Raw genomic sequence first — 21,187 nt, forward strand, 5'->3', positions numbered from 1 at the left:
TTGTTGTGATCTAACAGTTATTTAACCATCTCCGAACTGTTCAGATTCTGTTCAGCTACAGAATAGATATATCTATTTCCAGATAGAGAACGCAGAGGTGAAGATGGGAAACCAAAGATGACAAGCACAAACATCTCCATGTAGGAAAATCATTTTCTTTCAGATCCTTAGCGTGCAGAAGTGCCAATTGCTAGAGAATTCATATTTTAACTGGAAAAAGATTCAGTCCTTGAGAAATTTTCCAATCAAAGAAATGCACTAGGGTTTGCACGAGAATCTTTTTGGTTCCTGTATCTATAAGTCAGCCAAACTCCCAAAATCTGCAAAAGAAGAAGACAGACACTTAGCAGTGCTTTTATCTCTGGTTTAAAAGAACAGAATATTTTGCGTGGTGTCGTGATGCATAAAATTTCCAAATGCAAGTTCAGGACATGCTTGCACTGGCACTTAAATCACAAGAAAACCCCACAAGTCCCTTTGTTACTAGTGGGAGGATGTATCCAGTGACAGAATTATTTCTAGCAACAAGGAGAAAAACCTGCATATACAATGCGTGTGGTGTTGGCACATACTTCCCTCTGACCACACCAATATCTACAATTATTGCTTACCCATTTACCTACAGTATTAATGTAACCTGAAAGGTATGGCTACCATATGCACTAAAGATTAGAGACCAGTGCTGAATATCTACAAACCTGCCCCTTGGCAGTTTCTGTTCGCTATCCACTCTGCTTGAGTTGCTAGTCAGAAAAGTCAAACGATGTTGAATAATAGTGTTAGAGATTTATGTAGTAAACTCCTAATACACCGGACTTTTTTGGAAACAATTACGCTCAAGTGCACTCACCTCAGTGAAACTGAAGAAGAGTCCTATGCCACCTACAAATCTCAGTACCATTCCTGAATATTCTTCTATTATAGATGCACATGTTGAACAGTTGTTATCTTTAACACAAGCCTGTAACAGAAGAAATTACAGCTTTTACATTGTGCTACATTTTTTAATAAACATGTGAAGCTAGCCAGAGGCACCTAGTCTTTAGATGGCTTAGTTTTGCCCAAGATTGGCATTTTTAATAAATTGGACTGTAAATAATACTTGACTCCTATGTCTTGCTTTTTAATCAGAAGATCTCAAAGTGCTTGAGTACCAAAGAGGTAAGTACTATAAAATGAACTGATACAATTTCTGTCTTGTGTATTTTATAATGATTTTTCAAACTATACAGTATTCCTGTAAATGTGATGATGTACTTAAGCTGCTAAGCAATGGCAATATGGTTGCATACTTCTCTAGAAAAGAATGAGTGAAAGTAACAAAAGGTATAACTCAGTAATCTACTTACAGCAGAGCAGGTTTCACTTGAATTGAAGTTTCTGAAACCACAACAGTTTAGATTCCTCTCAATATCTTCTCTAGCACTCTTTGTGTTGTTCCATCCAACCTCTAGAAGTTGGCGCTACAAGTTAACACATGCATCATTTAATAAATGCTACCCTTGTTTTTTGTATTTCATTGGTGTCCACATAGTACACGATACCCACAGACACAGCCCCCACCCTGATATATTTAGTCTAAAACAAGCAATATACAAATGTCATGAATATAATTTACAAATAGCCCAAATAGCTAAAGCAAGAAAAATATCCAGTATATAAGGTTCACAGTCCTAATGGATTATCTCCACTCTTTCAGATTTGCAGTTGTATCACCAGCTAAGTGGCAAGGTGAATTTTAATAGGCAGCAGGTTTAAAACAAACAAAAGGAAGTATTTTTTCACACAACACACAGTCAACCTGTGGAATGTCTTGCCAGAGGATGTTGTGAAGGCCAAGATTATAACAGGATTCAAAAAAGAACTAGATAAGTTTGTGGAGGATAGGTCCATCAATGGCTATTAGCCAGGATGGGCAGGGATGGTGTCCCTAGCTGGGAATGGGAGACAGGGGATGGATCACTCGATGATTACCTGTTCTGTTCATTCCCTTTGGGGCACCTGGCATTGGCCACTGTCAGAAGACAGGATACTGGGCTAGATCTGGTTGGTCTGACCCAATGTGGCCGTTCTTATGTTCAGATCTCTCATTAACGAGATTTTAGTGAAACACTGGTTTTACTGTGACCAACGCTGTGCGTGGCTGATAATCTAGTTGCCATGCCCTTATTCACTTCCTGCTGCTGATGGTTGATTGAAAATTGTGTCAGATACTAATGTTAAAGGTTAAGAGGCACTAACTGAAGATGCTCCATAAAATCCAACAGAGTAAAATACAGTAAATTTAATGGGCAAGTTTGCTGGAGCTGGGACCTAGCACAAATACTCTTGTTCCTCCACAGCAGGAAGTTAGCCAGAAGCTGTAATAACTGCAGCAGCAAGTTGCTCAGTAGCATGGAGTTGGCTGGTGGCCCCAGGAAAGTTCCAGAAGACTGGAAGAAAGCGAATGTTTTGCCAATTTTTAAGGAGGCTAAACAGTATGACCAAGGTAATTAAAGGTATGTCAGCCTTACATCAATCCCAGGCAAGATAATGGAGTGGCTGATACAGGACTCTATTAATAAAGAACTAAAGGAAAGTAATAAAATTAATGCTAATCAACATGGGTTTCTGGCAAATAGATCCTGTCAAACTAACCTGATATCTGTTTTTGATATTACAAATTTGGATAAAGGTTATAGTGTTGATGTAATATACTTAGACGTGACATTTTGATTAACATAGCCTGTTTTTAATCCATTTCATAGGTGCTAACAGAGGTCTCAAAATATAACTGTGAAAAGGGAATCGTCAAGTGGGTTTGTTTCCAGTGGAGTCCTGCATGGATCCGTTCTCGACCCTACACTACTTAACAGTTTTATCAATGACCTGGAAGAAAAACACAAAAATCATCACTGATAAATTTTTCTGAGGACACTAAAATTGGGGCAGTGGTAAATAAGGACAAGGATAGATTACTGATTCAGAGTGATCTAGATCACTTGGCAAACTGGGCACAAGCAAAAAAATATCCATTTTAATATGGCTAAATGTAAATGTAAATATCTGGGAACAAACAACGTAGGCCATACTTACAGGATGGGGGACTCTATCCTGGGAAACAGTGACTCTGAAAGAGATTTGGGGGTTGTGGTAGAGAAGCTGAACATGAGCTCCCAGTATGATGCTGTGGCCAAAAGTGCTAATATGATCTTGTGATGCATAAATGGGGGAAACCTCAAATAGGTTATTTTACCTCTATATTTGGCACTGGTGTGACTGCTGCTGGAATACTGTGTCCAGTTCTGGTGCCCACAATTCAAGAAGGATGTTGATAAATTAGACAGGGTTCAGAGAAAAGCCACGAGAATGATTAAAGGATTAGAAAACATGCCTTATAAACTAAATAGATTGAGCTTCTTGAGTCTAACAAAGAGAAGGCTAAGGGGTGTCAATTCAGTCTATAAGTACCTACACGGAGAACAAATATTTAATAAAGGGCTCTTCAATCTAGCAGACAAAGGTATAACACAATCCAATAGCTGGAAGTTGAAGCTACACAAATTCAGACTAGAAATAAGGTACATTTTTAACAGTGTGAGTAATTAATCTTTGGAACAATTTACTAAGGGTTGTGGTGGATTCTCCATCACTGACAATTTTAAAATCATGATTGGATGTTTTTCTAAAAGAAATGCTCTAGGAATTATTTTGGGGAAGTTTATGGCCTGTGCTATACAGGAGGTCAAACTAGAGGATCACAATGGTCCCTTCTGGCCTTCGAATCTATGAATTAAAGATGAAAAGATTTCAGAAAGGGTGAGCACAAAGGTGAGGAAAAGAACAGAGGGAGCACCTTTCCTACTTTCACCTCACACACAGCCATCAATCAAAGCCCTGCCACATACCCCCCTTTATCCCATGACAGCTGTCCCAGTTTTTTCCCCCCACATTGAGAGGTGTGATCACTGTCATCAGTAGCTCCTGCACTAACTATGCTTGATAACATCTTATCCACTGTGTAAACCTCACTAGGTTACGAAGCTGGGCTATAGAAATGAAGTTGAATAAAGGAGGTAACCTTTAATAAATGGCACAGATTTGTGAAGTCTAACAGTTCAAGCAGGGTATAAACTTAAACACAAAAAACAAAAACAAAAAGAAGAGAGACTGGCTCTTAGAGGCAGACTGCGTGCCCAGGGGATGGGGATGGTTCCATATGCCAGTGTACTACTAGAAAGTCACTAAGAAGGGGGTCAATTATCTGACTTTTGTGGATAGAGAAAGGAGATACACCTTAAATCAAATAGGGTTTGCATGCTTAATAGATTGGACTGAATATACCTATAATAGCCATAGTTTTTGGATTATTCATTTTATATGGAAATGTTTTTTTACACACATAAGTAATTCAGTGTTAGTCTCCTTTGCTGTTATCTTAAATTTAGATTAGTGCGTATTAGTTCAGCTTGTTTCAAGTTGCTGAACTTCATATCACATAACTGACATACCTGAGAACAGAAATGTAACCAGGAAGTCTAAAAGTAGTAGAGTCATAATATAAACTGCATAAATTTCCTCCTAGGAACCGGACACCGAGCATTGATTTTGCAGCAGTCCTTAGCTTAATAAAGCATGTGAAGGTGGTCCCCATCATCCTTTATAAATATATACAATCAATATACTATGCATACTACAGTTTGATCAAATTGTCTAGGCAGCAGTACATAGCTCAAAACTATCTACAACACAACATTTTTGTTCAACTGAAAATTCAGAAGAAATTTCTTACCTGCTGATCTTTGTTCAATGCCAAACAAGCACAGGAGACTGAAAACTGGACAATGAACACTAGCAAGAGAATAATCATGTACTGAAGAAAGACAGTTAAGGTTACATTTTCAAAGGAATTTTAGGTAAGCAAAGCATGTGCTTAACAGTTACATGCAGAGTCATGTACATAAATGGTGCTTAAGAATATAAAAACTATTGAGCATCTAAATGGGAGGGCTTGGCCATCTTTTGGAATGTATAATTAATAAGTAAGAGCTCAACCAGACAATGCTTTATGATATAATTAAAAAAAAAAAAAATCTATTTGCAATGCTTTGTATTTGTTTTCTACAAGTCACATGATTTTAAAGATCCCATGGAATAGGGATTATAAATTCTAAATCTATAGTAGGAGACAATATATTCATGTAATGTTTAAGAAAAAAGTCTTGTAAATGAATTCCAATAGATCATGGATTAGGGACCCAATCTTATGGGGTTCCACAGGCTTCTGTATAGACTATTTATGTTAATCTTTCTATCTACCCAATGGGATTCAGTGCTCAGTCTAGAAGATACCATCAGAGATGCTTAGTTATGCAGTTCTCAAACTGTAGATGTGTGTCTCCTGAGGTAACATGCTTGTTAACAGTAAAAATGTTTTCAAATAAAAAAAATAAAAAAATAGAGGTGAGAAATAACAGACCTCAACTCTATTGTCCCTCTGCAAATTTGTGTACACAGAGTCAATCCCTTATCTCTCTCTAAAAGTGCAAAGTTTCAAAAAGTTCAGTGAATAGAAGATTGTTGGGGCGGAATAGATCTGGACAAGAAGTCTGGAGATAAATGTGAGAAGCGAGGGAAATATGCTTGCTTTGTTAAAATATTATGTTTGCTGTTGAAGAAAAAAAATCCAGAATACTTAACATTGTTGTTTTAGTTAAAACAAAACAATTTAAATGTCTGTCTGGTGATGTTCTCCTCCTAATACAGCATGGCAAGAAAATCCTCCAAATATTAATGATTAACCTGTTGAATTGGAGATAGTTCACCTCCCAATGACTTCATAAATATCTGCTTCAATTACCTTTGGTAAATGAACTAACCAAACAATCATTCATTCGTTTTCTGATATAGCTGTAAAACTAATCTGAAAAGTTTTCAAAATAAATCACTGTTTGAAAATGTATAGTGTGTACCTTCTAAAAATGAAAACTACATCTATCTGAGTTGTGAAGAATATGTATTAAGGTTATAACAACCAACAAGAATGTACTTTTATGTAGAAAACCATGATTAAATCAGTCTTCCTGACTAGTGATTTAAATTAAATTGATTTAAATCAAATCCACCCAGGTGTAATCTATGGCCTTCTATGTACTACAGGAGTGGCTCCTAGAGGTTGTCTAAAGAAAAACATTCAAAATTGACAAAAAGGTATGTTTGGAGAGAAAAATAGCGAGCCCTAACTCTGCTGCAATACATTGGACAGAATGGAAAAATATTTAGCCAAAACAGGAAATGTCTAATTGCCTTTTAATACCTATTTAATCTATTTATTTGTATTATAGCAACACCCAGGAACCTGACTAATGGATCAGGACCCGGTCATGCTAGGTGTTTTACAGACAAAAAGAAAAAAGTCCCTGCCCCAAAGAACGTTTATCTGCTGACCTTGTTAACAAGGTTGCAAATTTAGATCAGCAATATTTTTTGTGATGCAGAGGACTGTTTGCAATAATTTTCATCAGACAGCTGACCTAGAAGTGGGAAGTTCCATACTCCCATTGCTAATCCCAGACTCAAAGTTAGCAAGGGTTTAAATGACAGATTTCCTGTGCACAAAGCAGTTAATTTTCCAGGCAGTCTTAGACGGTAGGCAGCACCCTTTGTTCAAACATTCTTTTTCCTTCAATGACTCAGAGTCTCACCTTATTACAGAAAGTAACCTGAACCTGCATAAAACTTACACAGGAGAGATACTATTACAATACAGGGTCTTACATCTCGTTTTCTTAAATCAGTTTTTTAAAATGCATCATTCTGAAAGGAAAAACCCTTATTTTTAAATATTGAAGAGGCAAGTTTTGAAAATTTGTTATTAGTTTTCTGTCGTTCATTGACAGATTTGTATACTTCTGGAAATTGAGCTACTGTATTAGCAAAATTAAAAGTCACTCTTTGATTTTTGGGTGCAGTCCACTAATGAAAAATAAAGTTGGAGTTGATGAATCTTTACCCCTCCCCCCAACCCCAGAACGAAAGCTAAATACAATTATCATGATTTAACCATGGAGGGAATCACCATAAACTACTTATATAGTGTCAACACGGCACGTTGTCAGTAGCATTAGACAAAGTCCATGCTGTGACCCCAAGAACCTCTCGGTGCCATCTGGCAAAGGGTTCACTGATCTGTAACAGCAACTGCTATCAGGCCTGACAAACTCACTACACCCAACACACTGCTTTCATAGTATATATCCAAAGAGGAACAAGTGAAGTATCTAATAAAAGCGTATGTCCCACTGATCGTCTTAATCATTATGAGATGTATGGGTGGGTGATATTTAGGATGCACGTATGTACTGAAATTATATTTTAGAATCTGTGACCCATGCAGGTCTGACAAACTGGTTTTTGTCAGACAAAGATGTAGCTTCACCTGTGTGCCTTGGTTCACATATAAAGTAAGCATTATAAGCCAACACAATGGAAGTCGGTTGGCACACAACATGAACACAAAGATGTGAAAGCACCATGGAACCAGCACACTAGGGAATAAACCACAGGGGTCATCCTGACTCTAGGGACAAAAACAGTAGATTTGAGGGTGTAACAAAGCAGCAAGAGGACACGTTTTTTATCCTTCACTGAAGTGCCAAAAAGAACTGTGGGATCCTAGTCATGTTGATTCGTGATGCTGGGAGATTGCTTTAGGTGAGTAACTGCTTTAGACAAGGATTAGCTTTTTAAAGTTAAGGTTTGACTCTAAGGATCGTGTTATACTTTTTGTTTTATATGTAACCATTTCTGTTTCCACCTGTCAGCCTTAATCACTGTCTTGGGTTGTGGCTTTTGATAATAAACTTAAGATTGTTTTTACTATAATTATATATCTCAGTGATGTGACGTTATCAAGGACCTGCTCCTGAACTGTATCAGACAAACTGTGTGTATACTGTTCCTTTGGGGGCAGCAAATCTGGTAATTTCTGTGGGCGTCCAGTTAGAGGGGCTGGATGCTGCAGGGGGATGTTTCCAGGGGGCTTGGATACACCTATTGTTAACCTGCAAAACAGAGCTGTGCGGAGATTGTGGTTAGTGGTGTTAGGGAGCTGAAACCCAGTTAAGCACCGGCAAGTCTTCCTCTCGATGAGGCAGGAGGGTAACAAGGAGACTCTCAGTCCTGGGCACCCTGAGAAAGTGTCTCACATGCTCAATTCTAATTCGGGCTGACAAAGGAGTAGATGTGAATGAAAACAAAAGGAGGCTGAATTAAATAAGCGTCACCTGCTTCATAGAGATCCAAAAATCCAATTGGTGCCTGAGAAATATCTAAATTTCCCTATAACAAATTCAGGGAAACCTGTTACACCAGGGCTGTCATCTGACTCCACTACAACACAGTTGAGTTTACTTTAATCTAGAGTTAGAACTGTGTTGTAATTAGGTCAGGGGACAAACATGCAGTAAGTCTCCTGCGACTGTTATAGATGTGATGTAGATGAGCCCTTGACAGAAGCAACATTTTCATCATACAAATAAAAAGGAAGCAAGAGGTTAAAAAAAAAAAAAAAAAATTGACAGTGGATGAAGGGCAGCATTATGGAGAACTAATTTTGTGGCACATAAATTGGGAAGGAGTGTTGGGACACCTTTTTGTTCTGTGTTTGTATAGCATCTAGCACAATGGGGTTCTGATCCACAACTAGGAATTACTTTAATACAAACACACACACACACACAAAACCCCACCACCACAACAACTTGTGTTTGTAAATTCCCAATCAAAGGATACAAAGAAGAGTAACACCTGATGGTGTTTGACTGCACCGATCAATCCAACCAAAGCAATAAGGAACAGAAAGATCCCCACTGCAATTGCCACGCCAACTACTCGGAAACTAGAAATGAGGCCAAAGCCTATACCCCATGCTGCAATTCCAATCAGCAGCAGGCTGACCAGCTAGAGGGAGGGAGGGGGGAGAAAAAAAATGAGACAATTAGTATGTAAAAGAAAAATAGTCTAGATTGCTAGTGCTCCTAGCACTAATGTTTCCTGCCATTAAAAGATGATACATCTCTCTCCCCTCATCACTGAAAAACAAAAGTCCAAAATGTGAAGTTAACAATTTAAAAAATTAGCTCCTGTAGAGAGTTCTCTTGTTCATAACTTAAAGTGTACATTTACCTTTCAATATTGTGAATGTGCGGTCTGTTCCAACACATTCCATCCCCAATTTAAGATCAATGTCTCATACCAGACACACTAATATAACAATAGGGATTATAATAGAGTTGAACATGCATCTGAAACAAGGATTAACAGCTTTATACCACAGATTGAGAAATAAATTAGAGTTCCAAATACCTTGTGAGAAATGCAAGGTCTATTTAAAGAAACAGGATATACTTGGCTTCGTTGCTATGTGAACAGGTTGGAAAAAATATCCAACTTTCTAGGCATATAGTCCAATCAGCACTACACCAGTGTTAATCTTCAACATTTTCTGAATTGTTGATGTTGGGGCAATACACGTTTACAGAGATCAAATGCAAATATGCTGTTTGTTAGAGTAGCGTGTCAAATAATGCAGACAGCAAAACAAACAGTCAGGAGTCTTGTCCTCATGGAATGTTCCTTTGGGAAATCAGCTTTACTACGAAGCAAAGACTACTCTAATAATCAGAACAAATTCAAAATGCTCTCAGTAAGCAGTTTCCTTCCTTTCAAAGGATGGTATTCTGAAAATGCAGATTGTGGTTCAGCTAGTTTATTAGAAATATTGTTTTATGAGCAGGAAGGTCCAGCCTTTCCTGTTTTCACTCTAACACAAAGAAAAGTGTTGGAGCCATGAAAAACTCCAGGATAGTTAGATTGAGGGTGGGATATGAAGGAGGGAAGTAGACTACAAATAATCAGAGCCCTAAACAAACTATGAAAGAAGCTGAAAGAAAAAAAAAAGGGGGGGGGGGCCACGCTCACTTCTGGCCTTGCCAAAAATAACTGAGTTTTGTAATTAAGTGCAGCTGTAAGTGTTTTGCCTAGTACAACTATTTGATTTTACTAATCACAAATGCAGTCTGAGCACTACATGTGGCTTTCAATTTCCTGTAAATTTGTTTAACTGGAAGACACCTTCCTGCCTCCTCTCCAACTCCAAACAAAAGATTTCCAACCCAGTTCCAATGTAGTTACCCAGGACCATTTTTAAAGGTATTTAGGTACCTATTGGGACTTTCAGAAGTCCCACTATGGAAGGTCAAAATCACACAGGCCCCAAAATACTATTTTTGACATATATAAAAATCCACTAGGTCACTAAGGGCTTGTCTACAGGGGGACATGCAGGAAAAATAATCCAAACTAATTAAGGTGTGAATTTGAAATGGATTAGTTAAACTACATTAAACTCCTGTATGAACACTCATTCAGAATTAAAGTGGCCTTCATTCAGTTTAGTTTAATTCACTTCCAAGGTGAATTAAGAGAAGCCAAATTAAGGCTACTTTAACTCTGAACAACAGCATCGACATGGGGATGTAATGCTGTTTAATTAATCCGGTGGCTTGGATTTTTCATTTTACTGAACTAGTCTTAGAATAAAACTAGGTGAGGAATACTCTGAATGACATTGGCAAACAGCCCAGTATCTCTCAAGGCCTTTTTCTGAAGAGGTAGGGAATGTGTTTTGTATTGATTTTCATAAAGACAGACAATGAAAAGTTCAAAAAGGTAAAGATACACCTTGCGTAAGTCTCTAAATATCAAACAAGACCCAAACAAGAACCACTTTTGCTCACTTTGAACTGTAACTTCTTAAGCCTCTGTACCAAAGATATCTGCTACCTCTTTTTCCTGCCAGTCCTGGCTAAATGCCTTTTCCCTTAGCCATGTGTCTGAGTGGTTATTGGGACCCACCAGGGCTAGCACTACCTGCTGAAGCACCTACAGCAGTGGTCCCCAGACTTTTGAGGGCCACGCTCCCCCCTTACCCCTGTCCACAACCCCCACCCCCAGAGCTGGGAGCGGGGGGGGGGGGGGGGGGAAGGAGGAGGGGAGATGTGGCCAGGGTAAGGGGGCTGAAGCTGGGGCTGGGAGCGGGACCGAGCCCCAGCCAGAGGCAGGATCGGAGTCGCAACTGGGCTGCAGTGGGGGCTGGCAGCCGGGGCCATGTGTGGCTCCAGCCCTGCCCCGAGCCTCAGCCCTGGGCGGAAGAAGCAGTGTCGCAGTCAGGCTCCCAGCCGGGTGCAGAGCTGCACTGAGCCAGGGCTGTGGCTGGGGGCAGGGCCAAAGCAGAGCTCGGGGTGAGGAGGGGCTGAGTGGTGCTCTTCCCCCATGGGGACTGCCCTGAACCCACTGTGCCCCCCAAAGGCCCCACCATACCCTCATAGGGGGGCACATCCCACACTTCGGGGTCCTCTGACCTACAGCATGTACCTCCAAGCCACAGCACACCTGGCACACTGCTGGCACCGTAGAGGTTTGGGGTATTGAGCAGCCTCCCATCCCATTTATATAGTAGCCCACCTGTAATGCTGACTTTAGCTATGACAATGGAGAAAACCTCTCTCCATTAAAGTTTGTGTGTGCACTGAAGCAGCTATAATGAAAGGACTGGTTGACTCACAGGGATTGGTAACAGGAAATTTCACCTGTAGGTCACTTGTTTAACTAAAGGAGTGATCAAAGCCTAGTTACTAAACAACCTTGTGACGTGACACAGGCAATATATGTGAAAGGAGATAGGAATGCTGCAAGTCAGAAAAGCCAGTTCTGCCATTGGCATGACAGTCCAGCTTAACTATGCACAATACTTGCTAGTTCAGAGCAAGATGGGTTTGCTGCTTTTAACTGAAAGAATAATCTCCTTTTCAGAGGAATTGTAACAAAAATGTCTCTGATGTTTAGTCCATGTTTTCTATACATGTGTTAGAGAACCATTTATTTTTTGCAACCGTTAGAAAATCTAGGTGCCTGTATTTTCATCTTTGTTGGTTTTCCGTGACCAACTTGAGACACCTGGTACCATATTTTCAGAACAACTGAGGACCCAGTCCTCATGTTTTTTTTTCCACAGCAGGAATGGGAAGGTGGAGTAGCATAAAGGCATCTTTAAGCCACCTTTGTGCCTCCTATATTCTGGACCTTGCTAGGGGCCAGCCTAAGGGCTGCTCTAAATTATGCTGGTTTAGAAGAGCCAGACTATAGCGCACTCTATGCCCCTCCCTCCTCTCGATTTTCCCCCGTAGCTGTGCACCAATCACTTCCTTACACTGAAGATATTTCTCGGAGACATGTTTCCTCCCTCTTTATATCATCATAAAGGAGGTGGATAGTACAGCAGAAGTCTGGCCCAGGTGTGTCTTATGCTCCACTCCCAAATATTGAGGCGCACAAAATTAGTGAACCCTTTTGAAATTTTGACCTTAAGTTTATTAACCAAACAACTGTTTGGTTACAACTAAAGTCACCTTTTGTGACTCAATCAAAATCTTCTCTTCAAACTCTCATCAAAAGTACAGTGCCACACAAAATGTAGAAGAATATATAGCAGCAATAGGCAAGCAAACTATCACAAACCTACACTCATCTGCTAAACCAGGGGTCTCAAACACACGGCCCGCGGGCCGCATGCAGCCCGCGAAGCTCTTCCCTGTGGCCCGCCAAACTCCCCGTCCCCCCCTCCAAGTTATTTTATGTGGCAGCGAAGCTCCCTGCTCCCCAATGTTTGGGGCCGGGTCTCTCCCCCGGCTCTGCCTGCCACCCCCACGCGTCTCCCCCAGGCTCACTTGCTGCCCCTTCACTGCCCCAGAGCCTGCAGCTCATGCTGACTCCACTCCGCTCTGCTGGCTTCTGGCATCACCTGCTGCCGCAGGGGCCTAGTGCCCCCCTCCACTATGTCCAGGGCAGGCTGCCCTTCCGCTGCCCTTCTGCTCTAGTCCTGAGCCTCTCCAATGCCCCAAACCCCTCATCCCCAGTCCCACAGCCCTCACACCTGCACCCCCTCTTATCCCCAAACTCCATCCCAGAGCCTGCACCCCCACCCCCTGCCCGGAGCCTGCACCCCCACCCCCTGCCCGGAGCCTGCACCCAGCACCCAAACTCCATCCCAGAGTCTGCACCCCCACCCCCTGCCCGGAGCCTGCACCCAGCACCCAAACTCCACCCCAGAGTCTGCACCCCAGACTCCCTCCCCCACCCAAACTCCCTCCCAGAGCCTTAGGCAGGTGGGGGTGGAGTTTGCGGGGGGGCAGGTTCTGGGCATCACCAAAATTTCTACAAACCTGCCACCCCTGGAAGACGCAGAGCAGGGGTGGAGTGGTGGTGCACCCAGTGCAGTGGGGGGCTTTAACAGAAGTAAATCTAACTAAGTGCGTGTTTTGTCCTTTGAGTGAGGTGCATTACTGTTGGTGGCGCTTAGCACTTTGCAGGAGGGAGGGGGAGGAGCAGGGAGCTGCGCACTCAGGGGAGGAGGTGGAGAAGAGATGGGGCAGGGGCAGGGCCTCATGGAAGGGGTGGAGTGGGGGCAGGGCTGGGGGCAGCGAGGGGGGGGGGTGTGTGTCAGTGATGCGGCCCTTGGGCCAATGCACTAGTCCTCATGTGGCCCTTGTGGTCATTTGAGTTTGAGACCCCTGTGCTAAACCAAAGCCAAAATTCTGAGGTCTTGTTTTGACCACCTCTTGTTTCATCCAAGTATTTGGAGATTCCTCGAGAAAGACAATTCTGGCAGGGTTGCCTATATAGCCAGAACCATGATTTATTGGAAATCCTGCATAATTTCCATACCAAAGAGATAAAACAGGGAGTGCAGGCTTCTGGTAAGTCCTAGTAACTCCATAATTCTTGCCACAGCTCCTCATGCTGCCCCAGACCTGTGGAACCTATACCATCAGCAGTACGGTCATAGTGAGTTTACCACTAGCAGTTTACTACAGATTTAACTTAAACAAAACCAAAAACAAAAAGCCAATGGAGGTTAACTTCTTACCTGCTTGAGCAGGCTTTCTACCATAAAGTAAAGTCTGATCTCATGTTCTGGCATCTCTATAGCTAAATACAGACACTGTGCTCTGCTTAAGCTATCTGCATGAGCTATTAATATGGAATATAATAATATATAATTATATTATATATATATATATATATAGAACCATAAACACTGGAAGTTGCCTGGCTCCATACCAGTATCTGACAATTAAATAAGAAGTTGAATTGACATAAACCTTGTAATAGATTGATGTATGGTAAAGCCAAGTACATTTCCAAGTTTGTCACATGAATCTTAGAAATATTCCTAGGCCCTCTGTAGCCAATGTTATGCACTATCAAATGTGCACAAAGAAATTGGTGACAAGAGCCATGCAATGGATCAACATGATTTAGTTTAGGTTAACAAGAATATGTATTATATATTTAGAAAAAGCTTCTATATAATCATTTTGTATAGACATAAAAACCGAGTCCATCTCATAAAGCTACCTTCAAAGTTACCTTGGGTGGAGAAGGTGTTAGATATGGGAAAACAGAATATCTACAAATATCAAAGAGATAAGATGAGGTAGGGCCACTCGGTACAAGCAGTTGCTGCACAAACTTCCCCTTACTGTCTTGGCACTGCACTCCCAAACTTTTTATTAAAAACCCATTAAAAAGTCTTGAGTGGAGACGCCAACCATAACAAGTAGTGTGGTCACTTAGTAGCTGCTTATCTACATCACAGGTTGAGAAATTCATTTTCATATTAACTCAAATGGAAATTTGCTGCTCTGTTCTCCTACAGACTATGCACTAACCCATTACCCCATAAGAACTTGTCCCATCCTGGCACAAAGTTAGAGTAGCCCTGGTTGCTCTAACTTATGCCTGATTGCACATGACTCCAAGAAGCCACTGAAACAGCAAGAAATCACTGGGAAATAGGTACACCCAGCCCTGCCCCTGTTTACCCTGGGAAAACTCACTGTGCCAAGGGTAAGGAAGGGGTGGCAAAGAAACTGATATGGTGGCTCTTCTTGGCTATACTAGGATCTCCTATACAGAGGGAATCCTTGAAGAAGGAAAAAGGGAGATTCACTAGCTTTGCACTGGAAGATATTTCCCATGATGTATGTCCACCTCCCACTTGGCTAATGCTTTGCTATTAGCCATGTTCCTTGTTGTCAACAGCCAGGCTGGCAAAGGGTTGTCTTCTCAATATGAGAATTTCTGTCCTCATCCAAAATCTTTTATGAAATCCATAGCAAATTTTATTTTCAGGTTATATTGGGAGACGGGGAAAGGGAACACTTTTGAAAAACAGAGAAAGAAGGTAGTATTAATCCAGTAATTACAACAGCTGTAGCTCCATCAGCACAACAGGCAGTGTTATAGAAATATGGAGCTGTATGCAAAGCATGACATAATTTCAAAGTAATACTAAAGTATAAGACAGTTTTACATACCCTCTGTAGATAAACGTGAGCTCAATTACCAGCAAACCACTATATGAACTGTAGATTTTTCTAATCAGATATTTGGTATTTTCCATTGATTAGATTAAATGAACAAAGTGCAGTTACATAATCAACTCTGTACTAGCTAAAATTACATACCTTTAACTGGAAAAAAATGAAGCCAAATCTACAGTAAATATGTAATTTAAGTAAAACACATTCAATAAATTTAAAAAATCCAAGTTGCAATATTGAAACTTTTTAAAAATGTCAAAGTTAGGTCTCTACAGTTCCTGCAGCAGCAGAAATTTAACTGTTTAGGCTGCTGCTCAGATGATACAAGACAAGTGTTTTTTGGTGGGATGGTTGTCATCAGGTCTTTGGTTCAATTAATCCGCAAAGTAGAGCTACCTTTTTACTTTCTGATTGTTAACTGGGACTTAAATATTCCCCTTCCAATAAACTGATTAAACAAGATATTAACTGCCAACACTTAAAACATGTTTTTAAAAATGTAACTACAAAAAACCTCAAAAATTGGCACGGACCTGAAATTAAATATTTTTTTCCTAATTGACTAGATTTCAAATTGATGTTTCTTAAATACAAAACAATTTTCCCAGCATGTCTTCAGTCAAGAAAAAGCACTTAAGTGCTTAACTTTAAGTATGTGAGTAATCCCACAGACTTCAATGCCACTACTCACATTCAATTGACTGAATGTGGACAGATTAGATTCCCTATTCCTGCACTGAATCCCAGTGTGGTCAGTGAGGCTCTGCATGGGCACCAGTCACAAATTGCAGGATCAGGACTTAAGCAGGACACTTGAAGACCTCTAACAATTAAGTAGAAGTGAGAGTAAGTTATCAGCAAAATGTAATCTAAAAAGAAGAAAGAAGTTAGCCCACTGAAGGCAGAAACATTTTAGACTTTTTGCAAGATGACAAAAAAAGAAAAAACAAAACCCTTTTCATTCATGGATTTGTTCAGACAATTTACAGCAACGGATTTGTCATAGTCAACCGAAGTTACTTTTCACTATAGTACCGGTAAAATCAGTGCCAATAGTGACTTGTAATATCCTGCTTTGTTGTTTTGAAAATTAGGATATTTTAAAATGACAGAATATGAATTATAAGTTTTTAGAGGCTACAGCAAGAACCTGCAATTCCCAGGATAAATTCCCTACTTCTATAGAATATAAAAAGACACCTCACATACTAAGCTATATCTTCCCAATTCCAGACAGAAATTGTTCAAGAGATGCCATCAACTAACTCAGAAAGAATTTTTTTTAAGTCATGTTACTCACACATTGGATTATTTGAAGTGAATCCATTTTTTTAAAATCCAGTTTGTTTTTATTCATGCTTTGGTTGCTTTCTGCTTTTCTTCCTACTTAGAAATTTAAACCAGTTTAAGTCAGCAGCACTGCCGTGATTGGAGTGCTTTGATTTTTAATACTGTCAGGTCAACACCCAAGGAACTGAACAGACTCAGCATCTTGCAGGATCAGGCACTGTAAGGCCAGCTTTGAGTAGAATACAGCATTACCAATGCTATCGTGACTCAAAATCTACAGACACAAGTCTTAAGGCTTGGTTTTACTCGACTTTACTGTAAGGCAGTGATGGGCAACCTGCGGCCCATAGGCCACACACAGCCCGTCAGGGTAATCCGCTAGCGGGCCGCCAGACTGTGTGTTTACATTTGCAGGGCTGCCCGCAGCTCCCAGTGGCTGTGGTTCACCAGCAGATTACTCTGATGGGCAACCTGTGGCCCACCACTGCTGTAAAGAGAAGTCCCATTTGTTTTTCTAACTACAACTACATTTCCAGCAGGGGTCAGATGGGATATGGGGATGGGAGGAGAGGTGGCAATACTCTTCTTCACAAAATAAACAAAATAAAAAGCAAGTTGTCAAAATGAAACTTTCTCACATGCAGGTGTTTAAAACATGATCACATAGCTCTCTGAACACAGCTCTCCCTTGGTGGTGCTGATCTGCCCATAGGTTCTACAAGGCTCCTTGGGCTTGGCTACTATGTGACTGGGGGATGGAGGGGAAGAGAAGAGGGAAAAGAGGAGGAAAGTAGAGTTATCTTCCAAACACCACCACAGGCATGACACCAAAATGAGATGTCACTCAGTACATTGTGCAGACCTGCGATTCTCTCTTTCCTCCCTTACACGAGGAATTAAACAGTTAACAATGTTGGACTGATAAACATATCTTTTGCCTCAGTTTACACTCTTACATATTTGAGATTTTCTTCACATCTGTAATAGCTAGAAACTTACTTTTGTTTGTTAAATTAAAGCTGAGATTCTAGAGAACAAGATGCTATCTCCAGAAAGGTGCAAGTATGCAGAACCACAGCTGATTCCAAAAGTGATTTCCAGGCTGACCTGGCATTCACATATATTATTGTCAAATGTTTGTTAAAGTAACAAAAAAATATTAAATGCACACTATAACAATTACATTTAGATTTTTAGAAGATATGTGGAAGGAAACAGTTATCACCTCGCTACACTTCTCCCTGTTTCTGCACCAAAAAGCCTTATAATAAAAATATAGTTGCAAATTTTGTTTTCTTTTATATATTGGAAATAGCTGTTTAGGGGAAGGTGGAGGTAAAAATTAGAGGGTTGTTTTTGAATTTGAGCACTGCAGCAAGCAGGGCCGGCTCTGGCTTTTTGGCCGCCCCAAGCAAAAGAAAAAAAACAAACAAACAAACAAAAGACACCCTGCGTCGCAGCTGGAGCTCGGGTGCAGGGGGACCGGCTGGGGAGGGGGGAGGGAGCGGGAGAGAGAGAGAAGGGGGCGGCCAGGGCTACGGTAGGGGTGCTGCCACGCGGCCCCTCCTGCTGCGCCGCCTCCTGCCGCCTGCCAGGAGGGCTCCACTCTGGTGGGGGGAGGGAAGGAAGAGGACTGCCCTGCAGGGCGCTCTGATTCTCCCCGCCGCCGCCCCTACAGGGCGGCAGGAGCGGAACAAGAACCAAAAAAAAAAAAAAAAAAAAAAACCGGCCATGCCGCCCTACGATTGGGCAGAATGCCGCCTCCAACCATCTGCCGCCCCAAGCACCAGCTTGCTCAGCTGGTGCCTGGAGCCGGCCCTGGCAGCAAGTAAGTCATTTGCACATACAACTTTTAAATCCAGTAAAAAATAAATTAATGTATACCTCCTCCTCCCCAAACAGCCAGTACCCTACGCAACAACTCTTAGAAATATTACTCATTTTTAAAAAGGAAATGGACTTATGAAATTATTATCAGCATTTCTAAACCCCTAATGCTACAGTAGCTGGAGGCTCTTTAATATTCTTCCTCCCCCTCCCCCTGTGTACAAGTGTCTATTGAATGAACTTGCTCATATGTGCAGCCTAGATAAAAGATTTTACAGAGCCTAAATAACATACAAGTACAGAAGTTTTACGTTATCATGCCAAAGGGACCTCTTTTAGCACCTTACTAAGCACTATGGCAAAAATGTAAAAAAGGAGCCTTCCTCATTCCTTGACTGACTAAAGAGATCTTTCTAAGTAAAAAAGGTGTGAGCACATTTATTCTCAACTTTAACCAAACAACATTCAGGCTTTGCAGTGCTCTTTTCCCACTTTCTTGGTTTGCCCTGTTTTATAACAGAATAATGAGAAACTAAATGTAATAGGTGACACAAGATGATTTAGTCAGGTGGAAGTTGGGGGGGGGGGGAAGGGGAAACCTTCCAGAGCCTAAAGTGCACTGGTCAGCAGTTACTAACTAAACACGATAAGCACCAGTCTCAAGGAGAGGAAGGTGGATTTTGATCTGAAACAAGCCACGTTGCTCCAGTTTACAAGACACCAGCATGACAGGATGGTTTTAAAAACAATTGTAGTTAGTTAGCATTAGCAACCAGACTGATTCTACTGAACCCTGGAGACTTTATTGATCAACAAGATAGACTCACATGCCCATGCCAATCCAGCTCCCCCCAACCCTAGGAACACATAGATCTCTGCACCATCCCTATACAAGGCTGCTGCGTGGTCAAACACTCCTGTCTGTCTCCTAGAAGATTCAAGGCTGACCTCCCCTTCAGGGAGACTGTGAGGCAAGCCGGACACCGAGACCCCAGCAGCTGCTGGTCCTTTAACTCCCTGGCCGATCTTTCCGCTCTGCCTGCAGGTGCTGCACAGCCAGGAGCAGCTGCTGATCCCTGGAGGCTCCTCAGGGTAGCCGTTTCGCTGTGGATCCAAGCTGGCTCCGGCGGTGCCCTGGCTAATGGGGAGGCAGAAGAACCGGCGCGACGCCCCAGCCTCTCCTGCTGCAGACGGCGAAGCTGTGGCCGCCGCAGGCGGCAGCCTGACAAGCAGGGAGCTGCTCTCCCTCTTCCTCCGAGCGGGGGAGTTACACTCACTCGGGGGCGCCCGGAGCCCCCCAAGGAGCTTCCCAGCAGGGGCACAGGCTGGCGCTGGGCCGGGAAAGGCGGCAGCTACTCACCGTGTAGAGCAGGTTGAGGGCGCACAGGCAGTTCTTGGAGCAGGTGAAGCCGCCGCAAACCATCTCGCCGGCGCCCTTGGCCGCGGCTGGAGAACGGGGCTGCCGCGGGCACGCGGCGAGCGGAGGCAGGAGCGGCGAGGGCCCTAGGGCTGGTGCCTGCGGTCCGAGCGCTCGCCTCTCCCTCGCGGCGGGGCAGGTGGCAGCTCGAGCCCGCAGTGCGCTGGGAATTCACACGCCCTCCCGGCGTGTCGCGCCAGCTATGCCACCTCCTTAGGGGGTGGGAGGAGCTGCGCTCGCCGCCGCCGCGCTCGCTGATTGGCTGCACTTCGGCCACAAAGGTAAAAATATGCAAATGAGTGGAGCGCTGAAGGGTGGTGGCGGCGGCTGGAATCCGGGAGGGGGAGGGGATCGTCCCGGTGGCCGCGGGGAGCCCAGGTGAGGGCGGTGGGAGCCGGAGCTGCAGCCTGGGGAGCAAAAGGTGACACGCAGCGAGCCAGATGTACACTATTGAGGGTGCATCTGCCCTGGTAGGTTCCCACTGGCTTGGGGCGCCCCGGGTCTTTCATTTGTGCGCCCCGGCTTTAGTAGCAGGGTGCATCTGTCTGAATTTCATCCTCCCCCCCGGGTATCCACTATACTTAGGTCTGAAAACACAGGTGCAAAGAGGTTGCAGGCCTGATTCAACCCTTGGGCAGCAAGCTTGATGCCCACAGATCTAAACTATCAATATACAACTCTGGGTGCTAAATAAGTAGTTAAGCATAGACAGTGTGAAATAATGTAGTGCAAGCCCCCAAGCGGTGCACGTTAATAAATGAAAAGGAGAAGGTACCTAGGGAAACCTGGTCTGGGTTTGCAGAAGTAAAAACTGAAAGGATGACTAAAGAATTTTAATTGTGTCTTATATAAGAATGTTTTCTATATGGAATCTATCCTTATAATTTCCATGTTAGATTTCTGGCTGTTGTATACTCTGCTTGGGTCCATTTTATTTGCCCTTTAAAAAATGAATAAAAATTATTTAGAACATCCTAGTTTATAGAGCTTTATAGCTTCAAAATGCTGTACAAAATCATTTTAAGGTCCCGGATCGTGCCCTCTGATGAGTTGGGCCAATTCCTTTATCTCTGGGTCCAGTTGACTTTAATAAGGTACTGTAATACATTGCATTATAGAATAGGGGCCTAACATTCTCAGAACACCTTATAAAGTAAACTGTAACTATGCTAAGTTATGCTCTTTCAATGTAAGTGGCATGATTTGATTATAGCTGCATGGGACATTT

General features: G+C 42.3%; 1 protein-coding gene across 1 annotated transcript; it reads right to left on the bottom strand.

Moving 5' to 3' along the window:
• Nucleotides 1–245: 245 nt before the first annotated feature.
• On the bottom strand, nt 246–19,965 carry TSPAN13 (tetraspanin 13). Its single transcript, XM_065399748.1, has 6 exons — nt 19,903–19,965; nt 8,773–8,940; nt 4,772–4,852; nt 1,350–1,463; nt 851–961; nt 246–320 (listed from the first exon to the last, which is right to left on the bottom strand). The coding sequence occupies exons 1-6, from the start codon at nt 19,963–19,965 to the stop codon at nt 246–248; spliced, it is 612 nt and encodes a 203-aa protein (XP_065255820.1).
• Between the last annotated feature and the right edge of the window lie 1,222 nt (nt 19,966–21,187).

The sequence above is a fragment of the Emys orbicularis genome, chromosome 2 (genome assembly GCF_028017835.1).
Source record: "Emys orbicularis isolate rEmyOrb1 chromosome 2, rEmyOrb1.hap1, whole genome shotgun sequence".
Taxonomy (NCBI): domain Eukaryota; kingdom Metazoa; phylum Chordata; order Testudines; family Emydidae; genus Emys; species Emys orbicularis.